Source organism: Salmo salar, chromosome 12 (genome assembly GCF_965601325.2).
Source record: "Salmo salar chromosome 12, fSalSal1, whole genome shotgun sequence".
Lineage (NCBI taxonomy): Eukaryota > Metazoa > Chordata > Actinopteri > Salmoniformes > Salmonidae > Salmo > Salmo salar.
In genome coordinates this window covers 83,717,686-83,733,653 of record NC_138302.1, presented here as the reverse complement: position 1 = coordinate 83,733,653, position 15,968 = coordinate 83,717,686, and the positions used below count along the sequence as shown (strand labels likewise).

Genomic DNA, 15,968 nt, shown 5'->3' with positions numbered 1-15,968 from the left:
GTGTCCAACACTTTCGCTTCGTTCGAGCGTATCTCTCTCCATACATTCACCGTCCAACCCCCGCCCTTCTCCAAAATTTAGATGAAAGGGTTTAGGATGTTGGGTGACGCTCTGAATCACGTGTTCATAGGAAATACACTCCGTATAATTTTTGGCTACCTCGTCCTGCCGCCGACCATAGTTGTTTTCTGTCCATACAGTGTGCGAGGAGAGGTAATGTACCTTGCTGTGGTCACTGTCGGACGGGTTCACGCCAGTTTATCGGGTTCAACTGAGGAGAGGACCCACCCCCCTCCTCTCAAAGCGCAACGAACGGAGCTAATCTAATATTAATCATTTCTATATTAATGTCGTATTCCATTTTACCCCGGTCCAAATATCAAGGTAAGGCCACTTTTCCTTGTAGCCTACAATATAATAGCTCGAATTATTTTTATATAATCACAGATAGTTTACTCCAATTCTGGCTATTGAAATGTATCTGGTGCTGTAGTCTAGGCAGTATATATGAAGTCGCCAATATATAAAATGGCGACAGTAGGTGGGGGGGTGCCGAGTTAGGATTTTTGGGAATATGTTTCATTCTACAGTATGAGTTGAAGATAGTCACAAATAGCCCAAACACCGAGCCAATGTTTGCCAACAGGCTACTGGAGTGAAAGGGTTAACTTGACTTTTTGTTACAGTTTCAAGAATGTAGTCTACTCAACGTTGTACTTGCCCTCTCGCACGCTACAATGTGACGTTTCTGATTAATTTATTGCACAACGCTGAATATTTCCCCTGCTTTTTGAGCGAGTCAGTGTTGACTATATTTCAGTATCCAAGTTCTAAGGACTTTGTATATAACGAATACATAATCTTATTGGATGTGATGTCTGGTAGTCTAATTTAGACGACCCAGACGTCCGGCTGGATTTACTACCCAAAATGTCTTCCTTTTTAATCTATGAATTTTAAAGCGACGTTAATCCTTCCTTTCAATTAATCAGTTCAGTAGGCTAATGTATGATGTTTCATTGCAGACGTTGTTGTTTTAGCCTATGTATTGAACAATTGTTTTGTTTTCCCACCTGTTACCGCCTTGCGTTGATGCTTAGAGCTCGACAATCAACTGCATTTTGGGAGCTGTCCTCTTGTTTTCATCTGTCTTTTTTAATGTGTGTCAAACTGTCAGAATATTGCACACTGTAAACTTTTCCTCACGATTCCAATCTCACAAAAACAGACACGCACATTATTCATGTGTAGCCAATTCATTGACCCTGTAAAATCCATTTTTTTTTGTTGTCTCTTAGCTGGCCATCATGCCTACACTTTATATTGGACCTTAAGATGGTATTCTACCTCTTGAATGAGCAGCATAAAATATTCATCCGGAAACTATTGGTTTAAATATTCAACCCTCTAATCAGGGGAAATGTGTGAGTGATTCATGCACATGCAATGAGCCAGGGGCATCATGCCCATTGGAACTGAAGGAGCATGTCATGCTACCAGTGGTATATGAAGTATCATTTAAGGTTATTAAACTAGAATGAATATGCAGACACCCAATTTGACCATTAATGCGCCCTCAAAATACATAGTTGCATGAAGTTCGTAAAAGAGCCTTATTCTGCTCCTATGCTTGGCAGACGTCTCTCCTTACTGACTAATACAACGCTAGACAAGCTAGCTCTCATAGCTTGGCTCATCTAGGCTAGCTAGGTTCAGCCTGGTCCAGTGAGTGTGTCTGTGTAGAGGTTTGCACTCTTCTAGGCAGTTACACTGGGGGAATGTCAATTCCCTTTGTGGATCCCTGGGAACGTTCTTCCATCTCTCCTTCTCGGAACTGTGCTAATGAGGCCAAGCATATTGCCTTTTATCCTGACTCCCTGCAATTAGGGACGGCTCACAGTTTTGGTTATGGCCATAACAGAGAGTGTTTGTATACACAGACACTGTGTAATGGGCAGAGAGTGCCCACCCCACTCTACAAAAAACATCCTTGTATGCCACTCCTTAGTTACTGTACGAATATACCGCTTTGAGGATTAAATGTCCTGATGTCTATCGACACCAGTCAGATAATATTTTCATGTCTGTGGCTTAGGTTTCACTGTGCCGTATAGTCATTGCCAGAGCACCCTCAAGGAGGTCATATGGTCGTGATTTGCAGTTTTAGCTGACATCGAGTGTATAACATTCTTTGAGTTCAGAGAGGAAAATCAGCTATCTAATGCCAACCAGATCTATTTCCCAGCAGTTCTGTACAAACAACCATATTTGTGATAACAGCATACTTCCCCCTCCTCACAAAAACAGTCCCATAAGCATACTACTTAGAGATCTTTGTTTTGTTAGTCTGAAAGTCTATACCACTCTGTATGGGTTCGCTCTTATTCTCTCCTATTCATCGTATGGTATTGCTTATGTCTTAGGAGTATCGAGGCACAAAGCGACCGAAAGCCTCCCTGAGACAGCATGTTTGCTCCGTTCCAACCAAAAGAAACTTCTCTGCACTCGTGGAAGAAAAAAACTGGGGGCTAGAGAGGAGAGAGCCCCTGCCACTTTCTCTGTCCTGTGCAAGAAAGGTTTGGTCAGCAGGAGCTGGCATTTGCCAAGCTCTGGCACTTACAAGAGGCTGTGATGTCAGCCATTTTAGGTTGGACAGTACAATGCGCGATACGCCGCCATTTTTCTTCATTTTTCTTTTTAAGTTGCCATATCAATGGCCCGGAGTCCAAGATACAGAACTAAAGGAGATTTATTCATAAAAAAAAACACAGAAATAGGCTCTCATTACTCAGGATTTTTTCACACATGTTTGGTCTGCCATTCACCCAGGCCATAGAGGAAGGCTTTGGTGAACAATATAAGATTGTGATGGATGACATGAAAATGCATTTGAACAGAACAAGAGATGCTTTGGCAGTGTACATTATACTGTATTACAATACCTCAGTCCTCAGACCTCTGTGCCAATTTTACAAGACAACACTGACAGGATGTCCTTTGCAATGAAATGTATATATCCCTCATTTGTCTTTTATGAAAGGACTGTCACAAACACTTAATCAGTAGAGTGGACTGTGCAGTTGAGCAGGTATTTTTGTATTGTCATTGTGAGAAGGTGTCTTTACCTCTGACCCACCCAACCCCAATGGTCCGGAACAGCTAAGCCAAGACTGGCATTTTCAAAGATGGCACAGCAGGAGGATTAACTTTGTCCTTTGCCTGGCATAAAAGGTGGTCATTTATGTGTGTATGCGTGTGTGCGTAAATGCGTCTGGATGTGTGGTGGGTGTAGTCGAGAGACTCCTCTGTGTGTGGTGTGGTGGGCAAGGAGAAGAGAGGGGTTGCTATGGCAATGTTAACACATGAGTGGCACCGCTGACTGGTCTCCCAGTGGACCGGGCTGCAGTCATGGAGGTAAGGGGGGTGAGGAGGAGACGGTTGACAACACCTGCGTCTCTCAGCAGGCATTCACACGTTCACACACCCTTACTCATATACTGGTACACACATAAATACATAGAACAGACAAACACACACACACGCCCTGAAGACACAGTCAAACACAGAATTAAGGGGCATACAAATGACCAGATGCTGAAGACAGATTAACCACTTACATCCTTGGCTGAAGGTGTGACAGTGGAGCTTACAACTCTGTAATTAATGTGGATATTGTGGACATACAAACACTAACCCATTAGAATACACTTGAATTATGATGTGCAGCCTGAGTCGCAGCCATTCAGTCAAACACACATTACTAGACACAGAAATCAGAATAGACACAGCAGACATCCAGACATGCAGGAAATTGAACAATGGCAAGTTGACGGACAGTCCTCTGAATAATGTTCCCAGTGCTGGATCACGTTTCTCTTATAAATGAGGCGCCATTGTTCCCAACATCTTCCTTGTTCAGGGCAGTAATTGCTATCTGTTTCTGACTTATATTTGGATGTCCAGTTGATCCACTCACATGACTTTAATCTATTTAATGAACATTTGGCAAAAGATGTACTCCTAAACAGATTTTTCCTATTGTTTAGGTGTGTCTATCAGGAACTGTTTTGTCTGTCCCACACAGACTTATGCCAGGCACTGTTTCTGTCGATTTTCAACTCAAAACCAGGGAAGCAGGCTGAGGCTGTCAGACTTTCAAGACAGCCGTGGATCACTGAAATGCTAATATATGGAAAACAAATGTTGTCATAAAACAGCCAAGATTTCTCATCAGCTCTTGTGTGACTGCAGCACCACAGACTGTTTACTGGCAGTTGAGTTTAAAGAGTAATATTTCTGAAAGCTTTGGTGTAAAACGATGTTGAAGAGAACAGGCAAGAAGGGTGTGTGTTGTGTGTGTGTGTATTGGAGGAAGTGGAATACTAAAACACTTTCTCTGTCATAATCACCCAGCTGTCTGTCTGGGTCTGCTTTCCCTATGTCCTTCTTCTCTGTCCTCTCACTCCTCAGTCATGTGACCAGCGACATGGCATTGCAAATACCAATCTGTTTTCAAATGTCAACAGTGCGAGTGCCTATGGGGTATTTTATTGAATGTGTACCACTTTACACCCCTTCAGATATGAAGCCACATTTTTTCTTAACATTTTATTCTAAAAAGCCAAACATTAAATGAAATCATGCTGGCTGAGTTGAGCACACAAGGTAACACAAGGACTTTGCTTGTGAAGAGTGAGCGGGGGTGTTCTAAAAGCTTGTGTGAGAGCTCTGTCACTTTGCCTCAGTTCAGATCAGTACTCCCCAGGTCTACGGAGATGAAACTCTTTTAATCTCAGCCATAGAGCCTGTGCCAGTATCGGGACATATGACACACCAGGAGACAGTGCTCGTCTGAGTCGTCTCCTTCAGCGCTGAAACACGAGGCCCCTCTTTTCAGAGTGCACCATTCATTGGCTCCAGTCCCTGTCTGGGAACCCCTTGTCTTCTGTCTGATCGCACATCTTGCTCGCTAGATAATGCACCCCATTCTTTTGATAGGTGACCTGGTTCTTTATGTACCCTTGCTCAACCTTTGGCCTGTCTGGTTTGTCATGCAGGAAATGTGATGTTTTAGGAGGAGAGATACTAGGGCAACGCTGTCTTGCCACTAGGATATTGCTCAGCACAGTACTCCTGTCCTGGACCACATCCACACAGGCTACATCAAATAACCTATTAGTGCTCAGATAACATGGTCTTTTTTTAAATGGCATGGCCTTTGTATTTTTTTTACCCCTTTTTCTCCCCAATTTCGTGGTATCCAATTGGTAGTTACAGTCTTGTCTCATCGCTGCAACTCCCGTACGGACTTGGGAGAGGCGAAAGTCGAGAGCCGTGTGTCCTCCGAAACCCAACCCAACCAAGCCTCACTGCTTCTTGACACAATGCCCACTTAACCCGGAAGCCAGCCACACCAATGTGTCGGAGGAAACACCGTACACCTGGCGACCATGTCAGCGTGCACTGCGCCCGGCCCGCCACAGGAGTCGCTAGTGCGCGATGGGACAAGGACAATTGTGCGCCGTCCCATGGATCTCCCGGTCGCAGCCGGCTGCGACAGAGCCTGGACTCGAACCCAGAATCTTTAGTGGCGCAGTGGTCTAAGGCTGTGCCACTATAGATTCTGGGAAGCCCCTCAAGTCGGAAAATCTGGCATCTAACTAGAGCTCTGATTTTCTGACCTGAAGATCACTGAGGTCATGATTCAACCTTGTTTTTTTTCAGAGTCCCCAGTTGTCTTGAAAGCACCATTCGTCACTTGCCACATCATCATGATTGCATCATCATGATGATGTGGCTAGTCTGATGGTGCTTTCAAGACAACTGGGAACTTGGAAAAGAACATGGTCAAATCATGACCTCAGTGATCTTCAAGTCGGAAAGCAAGAGCTCTAGAAAGATGCCTGAGTTTCCGACTTGGAATTCTGAGTTCCAAGCCAGAGATTTCCGGGTTCCCAGTTGTTTTGAATGCAGCATCAGTACCAGTCTCTTTTAGTCTGTTTACCGGTCTTTTTAGCTAACATTCCACTCCTTGCCACTCTTGTCATTTGTTTTCGGCAATCTCAACATTCAATATAGAGCCGGATTTATGGCGCAGTTGCTGATTGGTAGTTGGAAACAACATTAATATTTTCCATGACAACGTTATGGAACATGTGGTGCTTGCAAATTTGGTGCAATATATAGTTAGAATTTTAAGAACAACAATAAACAATACCGTTACGACCTGCTGCAGTCAATGCAAGATCATGTTGTTCATAGTGGCTAGAGAAGACTCCGTAATGAGAGAGAATTAATGACACTGAAAATATTAGCCAACAAGATTCAATCAAGCTATGTTTGCTTCAGTTGCATCCCATTAATGATAACGAGAGGAAAGAAACTCAAACTGGCACCTGTTGTCATTCCTCGCACATATGCTGATCATCATCATTTTCTTATATTTTTACAATTTTGTTATACTCATTTCAGTTATATTATTTGTCATTAAGAGATGGAGTCTAGACAGGCTACTTTAGGAAACTTTTTGAATGGAATTAGCGAACTCACACGTGTCCTAAAAGTCTAGATGATAAAATGATACTACACTGAGCACTCGTGCTTGGCTGCCATTTTGGGCCAAAACATTGTTTTTAGTGGATTTTTCCTTTAACTACGGTATCATAACCAGTAATTTAACTTCATCGGCTGCCCGTCCACTGTCCACACTATACTAAAATCATAGCATCACATTTTATTAGATGAGCATGAGAAGACCAGACTCTTGCATGAGAGCTGTAGCCTTCGTCTCAATGGAATGCACTCACTAAACCTGCTGTCAGGGGTTAATTGTGTGCTGTATCATGACCTCTCCGCTGGCTAAACATACAGCAAATGCCCACGTCTGGATGCAGCAAACCGGGATTACTGCATAAGAGGCTGGTGACCTAGTTTTTTGGGGTGTTTTTTTTTGTTGTTGAAAGGGAGCCGTCATTAGAAATAAAAAGAGGCAGTTACAAAAAGGACGTCACGGCCCATCTGGGATCAGCATGTATTGTGGGCAGTCATTTGGGATTTTCAATTCTGGAACAGGTTCATTTTTTCTTTACCGACCAGCAGGCCATGGTGAATGCAGACATGTGACTCCATTCAGTTTCACTGGCTGAAGACATCGTTTTGTTTTAGGAGTGTAGCCATGTTCAAGAGAATGTGGATGACTGTAAATCATTTGACTTAAGATTTCGATAACGTAATAGTGTGCTCATTCTGCATACTGAGCAGTGGGCTCTATTGTAACATATAAAGTAATGACACTCCTTGTAATAAATACTTTTAAGTACTGAGAGCGGCACTGATGAGGATGATGATGAACATTCGCTAAAGAGAGCTTACACATGTCTATCTACCAAAGCATCATGATATCTCTGTGAGAACTAGATGGATCAAGAGCAGTTTTCAACACCACATCACACATCAACAAATTCACAGCAAGAGAGGCAGAGAGAGGGAGAGACAGAAAGATAGAGAGAGAGAAAAAATATGTGTGGGGAGGGTAGGGTTCACCAAGAGTGCAGTGAGTAAGAGAAGCCGATTCGTGTTCTCACTTTCCGATTCTGTTTTTGTGCTCAGAATGTTGTTACATATGATAGAGTGCCCAGAGAAACAATCATTATGAGATATTTAGCTACATAACTGTAAAAACAGAATAAGCGGAAATCACTGACCTGTGTCCTGAAAAGGTTTCAAACTGCATTAAGGGGTGTGGGTGCATATGTGACATTTTAAGCAATTGTGAGGAACGTCATGCGTGAGTGTTTTACAGCACAAAGGGGGTATTCATGGATGGAGAGGCATCATGCACCCCAAAAATCTGAGGGGGCACAAAGTACGTGAGGATGGCTCGGGGTTGGTCTGGAAGGGGGATAGGCCCCCAGTCCGGAAGTTGGAGAATTTAGCATTTTTCAAACACCTGAAATAGCTTTTTCCTGCAATCTAGAGCCATAATCATTATGCTTAATTCAATGCATACTTATTGAGCTGTCTGTATCCTACCGACTGGTGGTTCGTACATTTAAAACATATATATACACTGCTCAAAAAAATAAAGGGAACACTTAAACAACACAATGTAACTCCAAGTCAATCACACTTCTGTGAAATCAAACTGTCCACTTAGGAAGAAACACTGATTGACAATAAATTTCACATGCTTTTGTGCAAATGGAATAGACAACAGGTGGAAATTATAGGCAATTAGCAAGACACCCCCAATAAAGGAGTGGTTCTGCAGGTGGTGACCACAGACCACTTCTCAGTTTCTATGCTTCCTGGCTGATATTTTGGTCACTTTTGAATGCTGGCGGTATTTTCACTCTAGTGGTAGCATGAGACGGAGTCTACAACCCACACAAGTGGCTCAGGTAGTGCAGCTCATCCAGGATGGCACATCAATGCGAGCTGTGGCAAGAAGGTTTGCTGTGTCTGTCAGCGTAGTGTCCAGAGCATGGAGGCGCTACCAGGAGACAGGCCAGTACATCAGGAGACGTGGAGGAGGCCGTAGGAGGGCAACAACCCAGCAGCAGGACCGCTACCTCCGCCTTTGTGCAAGGAGGAGCAGGAGGAGCACTGCCAGAGCCCTGCAAAATGACCTCCAGCAGGCCACAAATGTGCATGTGTCTGCTCAAACGGTCAGAAACAGACTCCATGAGGGTGGTATGAGGGCCCGACGTCCACAGGTGGGGGTTGTGCTTACAGCCCAACACCGTGCAGGACGTTTGGCATTTGCCAGAGAACACCAAGATTGGCAAATTCGCCACTGGCGCCCTGTGCTCTTCACAGATGAAAGCAGGTTCACACTGAGCACATGTGACAGACATGACAGAGTCTGGAGACGCCGTGGAGAACGTTCTGCTGCCTGCAACATCCTCCAGCATGACCGGTTTGGCGGTGGGTCAGACATGGTGTGGGGTGGCATTTCTTTGGGGGGCCGCACAGCCCTCCATGTGCTCGCCAGAGGTAGCCTGACTGCCATTAGGTACCGAAATGAGATCCTCAGACCCCTTGTGAGACCATATGCTGGTGCGGTTGGCCCTGGGTTCCTCCTAATGCAAGACAATGCTAGACCTCATGTGGCTGGAGTGTGTCAGCATTTCCTGCAAGAGGAAGGCATTGATGCTATGGACTGGCCCGCCCGTTCCCCAGACCTGAATCTAATTGAGCACATCTGGGACATCATGTCTCGCTCCATCCACCAACGCCACGTTGCACCACAGACTGTCCAGGAGTTGGTGGATGCTTTAGTCCAGGTCTGGGAGGAGATCCCTCAGGAGACCATCCGCCACCTCATCAGGAGCATGCCCAGGCGTTGTAGGGAGGTCATACAGGCACGTGGAGGCGACACACACTACTGAGCCTCATTTTGACTTGTTTTAAGGACATTACATCAAAGTTGGATCAGCCTGTAGTGTGGTTTTCCACTTTAATTTTGAGTGTGACTCCAAATCCAGACATCCATGGGTTGATAAATTGGATTTCCATTGATTATCTTTGTGTGATTTTTGTTGTCAGCACATTCAACTATGTAAAGAAAAAAGTATTTAATAAGATTATTTCATTCATTCAGATCTAGGATGTGTTATTTTAGTGTTCCCTTTATTTTTTTGAGCAGTATATATATATGCTTCTCTGCATCTCTGCAAAAATCTGGGTAAAAGATTGATAAACTTATTCATTACATTTAGTTATTACTTGCTTTTCTAAAGTCTACCAACCTTGCAGCAGGCATGCCAGCTAAGGTAGTTGGACAAGCTAGCTACTCTAACTTGATTGATAGCTTGAAATGGCTTCTTGGCAGATAGTTATGAGGTTGGCAACCTATCTGGGCTAGCTAAAGCCAACTTCATAAAATTGCTAGGTGGCTAGCCCAACCATGATCCCCCTGAAATATCAGACTGTAGGGACCATGGCACTAGGTATTACAGAGAGAGACATTGTTTTTATTAAATAAATAATTTCTTACACCGGACAGATCTGGGGGTGCACATGCCCCTGTGTCCCCTATGGGTATGAAGCCTCTGGATGGATGTGTGTGTGTGCCAACACTCATACCATACGTCATAAATATGTGAACAGTGGCTCAAATGTGAACAGTGGCTCTCATCCAAGGTTGGCAGAAGAGTTTGACATTAATATGAGACACATGATCAGGATGTTCATTAGACACTCGCTGATGGTATGGATGGGGGTTAAGGACCCATATAGAAGGATAGGATGCAACCATCATTTTTTTACTGACAGTGTAAAAATAACTAAATAGCTATTAACCAATTGTGTGTGGTGTTATTCTTATAAGGAATGATTTACCTTATCACATATTTGTTCTGTTTTCTCTCCTATAGGTTCCCAGTGAACTGCTAAAACAGCTGTCTAACCCCAACTCATCGTGTGAGAGGAGTCCCAGAAGCTGAGGACAAACATGAAGCAACACTGTGATGTCATTGCGGCTGGCCCATGACACTTAAATCTCAGCCCTATCCACAAACCACTCGCCCTCCGTTACCATACGGGACAACCAGTCAGTCACCCATCATCTGCACACAGCTACATTGCAATGGCCAGCAAGAGGAAGTCAACAGTGCCCTGTATGATCACATCCAAAAGCAAACACATGCGTGAGGAGATCATACTTGGCTGCCTTCCTGAGCTCCTACCCACAATCCCAGAGGACAGCATCCTCAGTATATCTGGAGAAGACAGAGGCCATTTCTCCTATGATTCCTCCAGACCTGAAAGGGGTGACAAATGGCAGAAAGGTAGCACATACAGCTGCCCACCCTGCCGCTTTGAGTCCAGAGAGCTGAACTACTTTTTGGACCACCTGCACAACTGCCACATAGACTTCAGGGCCCAACCCAGCTTCTCCTGCCTGAACTGTGGCGTGTCAGTGGTCAGGTTTGAGGCCCTGGCTCTGCACAACGCTAAAGCCCACCCTGGGGTGTCAGGGGGCTCTGTCTCCGCTTCCCTGCATGTCAGGAAGAGAGATGGTGCGACCACCGTAGAGCAGAGCCTGTTCACGACCAATGGGGAGGACTCGAGCGATACTGCAATCTTCCTCACTAAAACACCTATAGTGAGGGTGATGAAGGCCAAGGGAGAGCACAAGAAGATTGTGGTCTCCCACACGGTGCGGAGGATAGACACTGGGAAGAAAATGGAGCGGACAGACCCCACCATGTTGACGAATGTGCCTGAACTACAAAATGGGTCTCTCAGTGGGACCGGTGGTGCTGCTATGTTGAGAAACCCTGTCACTCATGTGATAACAACAACAGTGCCCAATCAAACCTATCACCAGCACAGCTCTCCCACCTTCTCCTCCTCCTCGGATTCCAGCAAAAACCTTCCAAAGGTGATGATTCCCCTGAGCAGCATCCCCACTTATGATGCTGCCATGGACACCAGCAGCTTTCTCAAGACTTCCTTTGGTAAGTTCCCCTACCCGACCAAAGCTGAGCTCTGCTACCTGACTGTGGTCTCTGATTGGCCAGAGGAGCAGATCAAACTGTGGTTCACTGCCCAGAGACTCAAACAGGGGATCAGCTGGTCCCCCGAGGAGATAGAGGAGGCCAGGAGGAAGATGTTCAGCACGGTCTTCCAAGGAGCAGCACCCCAAAAACAGCCCCCCAAGCAACGGCTCACAAATCACATTGTGACCCATCACACTGTCCATGCCCAGCCTGCTCCAGTGGGCCCCAGCCACCAGGCTGCCAGGGTGCCCCATGGCAGTGTAGTGAGCAGGCATACTGGAGTCATATCCACTTCGGCTAGCATGTCAGCCGCTGGTCATCCGGTCACCACTAGGGTCTCTTATGCTGCCCCAACCATGATCCCCCCAAAATATCAGACTGTAGTCAGCAGAACAACACAGGTAGTGGCCAGGAACACTATCCCCACTACTGTGGCCAGCCAGGAGTCTAACAAGACTGTTGCTCTGAGGCTGGGCAACAGTTGTGTCATTAGCACCAGCGGCAGAAGCAGCAGTAACAGTAGTAGTTGCAGTAGCAGCAGCAGTAACAGTAGTAGTTGCAGTAGTAGCAGCAGCATCAGTAGTAACTCCTCCATCAGTAGTAACGGCAGGGACCATGGCGCTAGGAAACCAATTAACAACATCAGTTCCAGCAACAGCATTGTCAGTTGCTCCTCCAACATTGGCAATAAAGATGACTGTAGCACTGACAGCCTTGACAAACCAAACAATCAAAGCAGCAGACATATTAGCATTCCATCTGTCTTGGAAGGCTTCAGCAACAGCAGCAACAAAGGTAAAGTGATCATGAGTAACACCAGCAAATCGAACATTATCGCCTATAACATTCATAGCAATGGCAACACAGCTAACCAGGATCAGTACACATCAACAAAGAGCGATGATGACAGTAACAACAACAATATCCACAAGTCCAACAATGGCAGTTTTAGCAGTGGCTACTCCAGCACTACAAATAATGATAGTGTCAACAACCTGAACCTTGCCAGCAAAGCCCAAAACGAAAACACCAGCATCAGTGTCATTACCAAAAGCAGCAGCAACAGCATATCTATCATTAAGGATGGCAAATGTATCAAGGAGGTTCCTATGAAAGCTATATCAGTCCTGCGGCAGCTAATCAAAGAGGAAGACCATTTTGGGGGCGATAGAACCAGCCCTGAACTAAAAGTTGACCCCATCAAGATCAACCTGCAGAGGCTCATGGTGAGCGATCCAGCTGCCAAACCTAGTTCAGAGGCCTTCCCTCCAGAGCTCATGTCTGAGACACATGTCTCAGACCTGTCACACCCATCCAAGAAAAGCCCCCAGCAAGTGCACCTTTTGAGGCAGGCATTCACCAGCACACGGTGGCCCAGCAGCCAGCAGTATGAGGAGCTGAGTATCATGACGGGCCTGCCAAATCCAGAGGTGGTCCGCTGGTTCAGGGACAGCCGCTACATCCACCAGAACAGCCAGCTGAAATGGCTGGAGGGCTACAAGTGCCAACCAGTAGAGGGAGAGGAAGGAAAGGCCCACAGAGACTCTGAAGCAGGGGCACTGATCAATCCCCAGGAGGTTAATAGGAAACTAGTGGAGCAGGAGGTGAACAAGCAGCTTGATGAAGGACCTAAGGGGCTCCACTCAGGGCAGCTGGGATTCTGGTGGGGCGCAGACACACAGAGGCCACTGCTGAGTGCAACAGAGCCAGAGGAGACTGGGGAGAGAGGGAGAGCTGTGGAGACAGAAGGACTACATGGTCACTGGGCAGAGAGGGAGCATGATCACCCTCAGCCGGTTAGCAGCCAGGCCTTTGGGGAGAAGCAGGCGGAGGCCAGGTGAGTTCTATCAGTTACCGTTGTCTAATGAAAATGACTCAGTCTGTGATCACCCCATACCTTCATGGAATGTATATGTTAGGTCAGTTGTTGACTTGTCAGACTCTTTGAGACTGATGATGATTTTTCAAAGGTTAATATTGCTCCTTGGCCATAACAGAACGTCAAACACTTTACTGTTGATTTCTACAGTAGCTATATATTGTTCTGAAACTGGATATGATTTATTTAGGGCGTTGTAAACTGAAAATGACTTTAAAGAAAAAAATGTCAGTTATGTGTTTGTAGTTGTTACTGTGATTTCTGAAGAAAGAAACCCGGGGAGGGTGTGTGGGTACTCATACAGAGTGGCTTTCACAGACAATCAAAGGTCTGTGTATTAAGAAGCTATTTTTAGAAGAGTTGGAGTCTGGGCCATTGAATTATAGATTAAGAGAGAGTGCTAATATATGTGAATAAATCATGACAATTGCCTTTTGTGAGTTGGCTGTTACATAACTTAGTCTCTGATTTCCTACCACCTGTTAATGGTGCTGAAGACACTTAATATGACATGTATTCAGGGGAAATGTAATTTAATCAGAACAATATTGTACTAATGCGTGTGTTTTCAGGGATCGTCTGAGGATAGAGCTGCTTGAAGTCTGATGGAGTGGCCCAAACCTACTAGGGATAAAGGATGGGTTGCTGTCCGGCTTTACAGATGGCCATGGTCTGGTGTGTTCATTATGACAGCAGATGTGATTGTTGCTGGACCGTTGGACTGTAACTGTGAATACCCCCCCCCCCCCTTATACCATCACTTCCTGCCATCCTCTAAAGAAAGAACTTCTCACCATTAAGTCCTGTGATGTTCAAGCCTATCTTCATGCTTCTTTGTGGTCATGTGGGGAATAGGATGATGCATGTGGAGGGAGGTAAACTGATGAGACAGAAAGGAGGTGCACACTGACTGGACAACTGACTTGAGTGAGGGAAGATGGGAAAGGGATAATGAGATGTACAGTATATGATTCAAACTGCACTATAGAGGGTTTTTGTTGACTGGACAAAATGACGTGTCTAGGAGATGTTATTGTTGGCTTTGTGATATTTTTTACTTTTTTAGCAACCAGTACGTCACTGCCTTGAATTTTACTTTTCTCTCTCCAATTCTTACTCTTCTTCTATAGTCACTGTAAGTCCAGAAGCAATTGAGCCTTTAGTTTTATTTAGCTCTGTATAAATGTTGGTGATCACTTAACAGTTCAGCTATACGCAACAGACAATACAATGCACTAGCAGACAGCAATGCTAAAACCACACTGCCCCAGAGTAAAGATATTGGCAGAGCGCTGACAGAATCAATACACTGCCCTGGCTTCATCTGCAAACCCAAACATAAAAGAAGCCTGTCACGCAAAAGTTGCCTTACTCAAGTCTGTCCATGCATTTATATGACTGGTCTGCCCATCACTTATAGCTTTCCAGCTGCTATGATGTTGAGATCAAAACAAGGTGCCAGTGCATTAGTCACTCCTGTGATGGTCTACATCTATGAATAAAAAAATATGCTGCTTCTGTATTCTTGGAAAAGCTTAACATTCAGCTGTAATAATATGAAATATCATTACTGGCAAATGTTATAAAATAAAGGTAAATTTGATCAAATGCCCTGGAGGACACAGAGGTAGGTCTTGTGCTAGCTAGAGAGCCAAATGAAGAGATCTTTTCACTCTACTGAATTTTCATATAAACGTAGTCACTACATGAATCCTACAAAGCTGCATCTCTGATGAGCTGCTAAATAGCGAACAACGGTGCTATACCATCCAAATTGGAGGCGATCTCCTACCAGCAGTGTATGCACTTGTGTTGAATGTTACCAATTTATTTTGGTTAGAAAAATAAAGATGAAAAGAAATCTGGACTTACGGTGTTATGATCACTTTAACTTTTATGAAATAGTTTGATCAAAAAGCACTGTTGTATCATCCTTTCTACACTTTGAATCTTTACTGAATAAATACTCACTGAGGAAAACCGTTTACTTGTTTTTATTGCCACATTAAAAGCTATCACACCTGTAGAATGATTATAGTACATGACATTTGCTAATGAATTCAAGATGCCATTGGATATATATGGGTGTATTAATTTACATAAATTGCATTGAAGAATTGGCAGGTTATTTTACAAACACAGGTAGTGCCATCTACTGGTAGAGGACAAGTTGATGCACTGTTCTCTCCGTTAAGAACTACATGTCAACAATAAAAATCAATTGGTTAGGGAAATTGAGCTCTTGCTGCCATGGCAGCAGATGTCTATAATCATTATTTCCAGTGTACTGTATTTGGCAAGTTGTAGTCAGAGCCATACAAAAATGTATTGTGTAGGCCTATGTCAATATGAACAGCTTGATCTTGGGACTCCAAATCTAACAAGGCCTGATCACTAGCAACTTTTGATATGGCATTTAACTGGTCCTTTGAATGATTTTCCATACTTAAGTCTAGGGACATGAAAGAATGCATTATAATGGGTTTAAAGATAAGACATTTTAGATACCTTTGATACGATAGAGGATATCTGAAATCTGCAGATGTTTGCCTTACTGATATTTATTGAACAATGCTGAAAACACT

General features: G+C 44.5%; 1 protein-coding gene across 1 annotated transcript; it reads left to right on the top strand.

Annotated features, from left to right (window-relative positions):
• Nucleotides 1-6: 6 nt before the first annotated feature.
• On the top strand, nucleotides 7-15,363 carry LOC106565778 (zinc fingers and homeoboxes protein 3). The gene is made up of 3 exons (XM_014133283.3): nucleotides 7-384; nucleotides 10,377-13,341; nucleotides 13,956-15,363. Exons 2-3 carry the CDS (start codon nucleotides 10,589-10,591, stop codon nucleotides 13,987-13,989), a joined length of 2,787 nt encoding a protein of 928 aa, XP_013988758.3. The 5' UTR covers nucleotides 7-384; nucleotides 10,377-10,588; the 3' UTR covers nucleotides 13,990-15,363.
• Nucleotides 15,364-15,968: the final 605 nt, after the last annotated feature.

Bases quoted from the DNA above. Each gene is read 5' to 3' on its own strand.
- LOC106565778 (XM_014133283.3), top strand. From the start codon at position 10,589: ATGGCCAGCAAGAGGAAGTCAACAGTGCCCTGTATGATCACATCCAAA. The intron at 13,342-13,955 runs GTGAGTTCTATC...GTGTGTTTTCAG, and splicing joins GAGAAGCAGGCGGAGGCCAG to GGATCGTCTGAGGATAGAGC.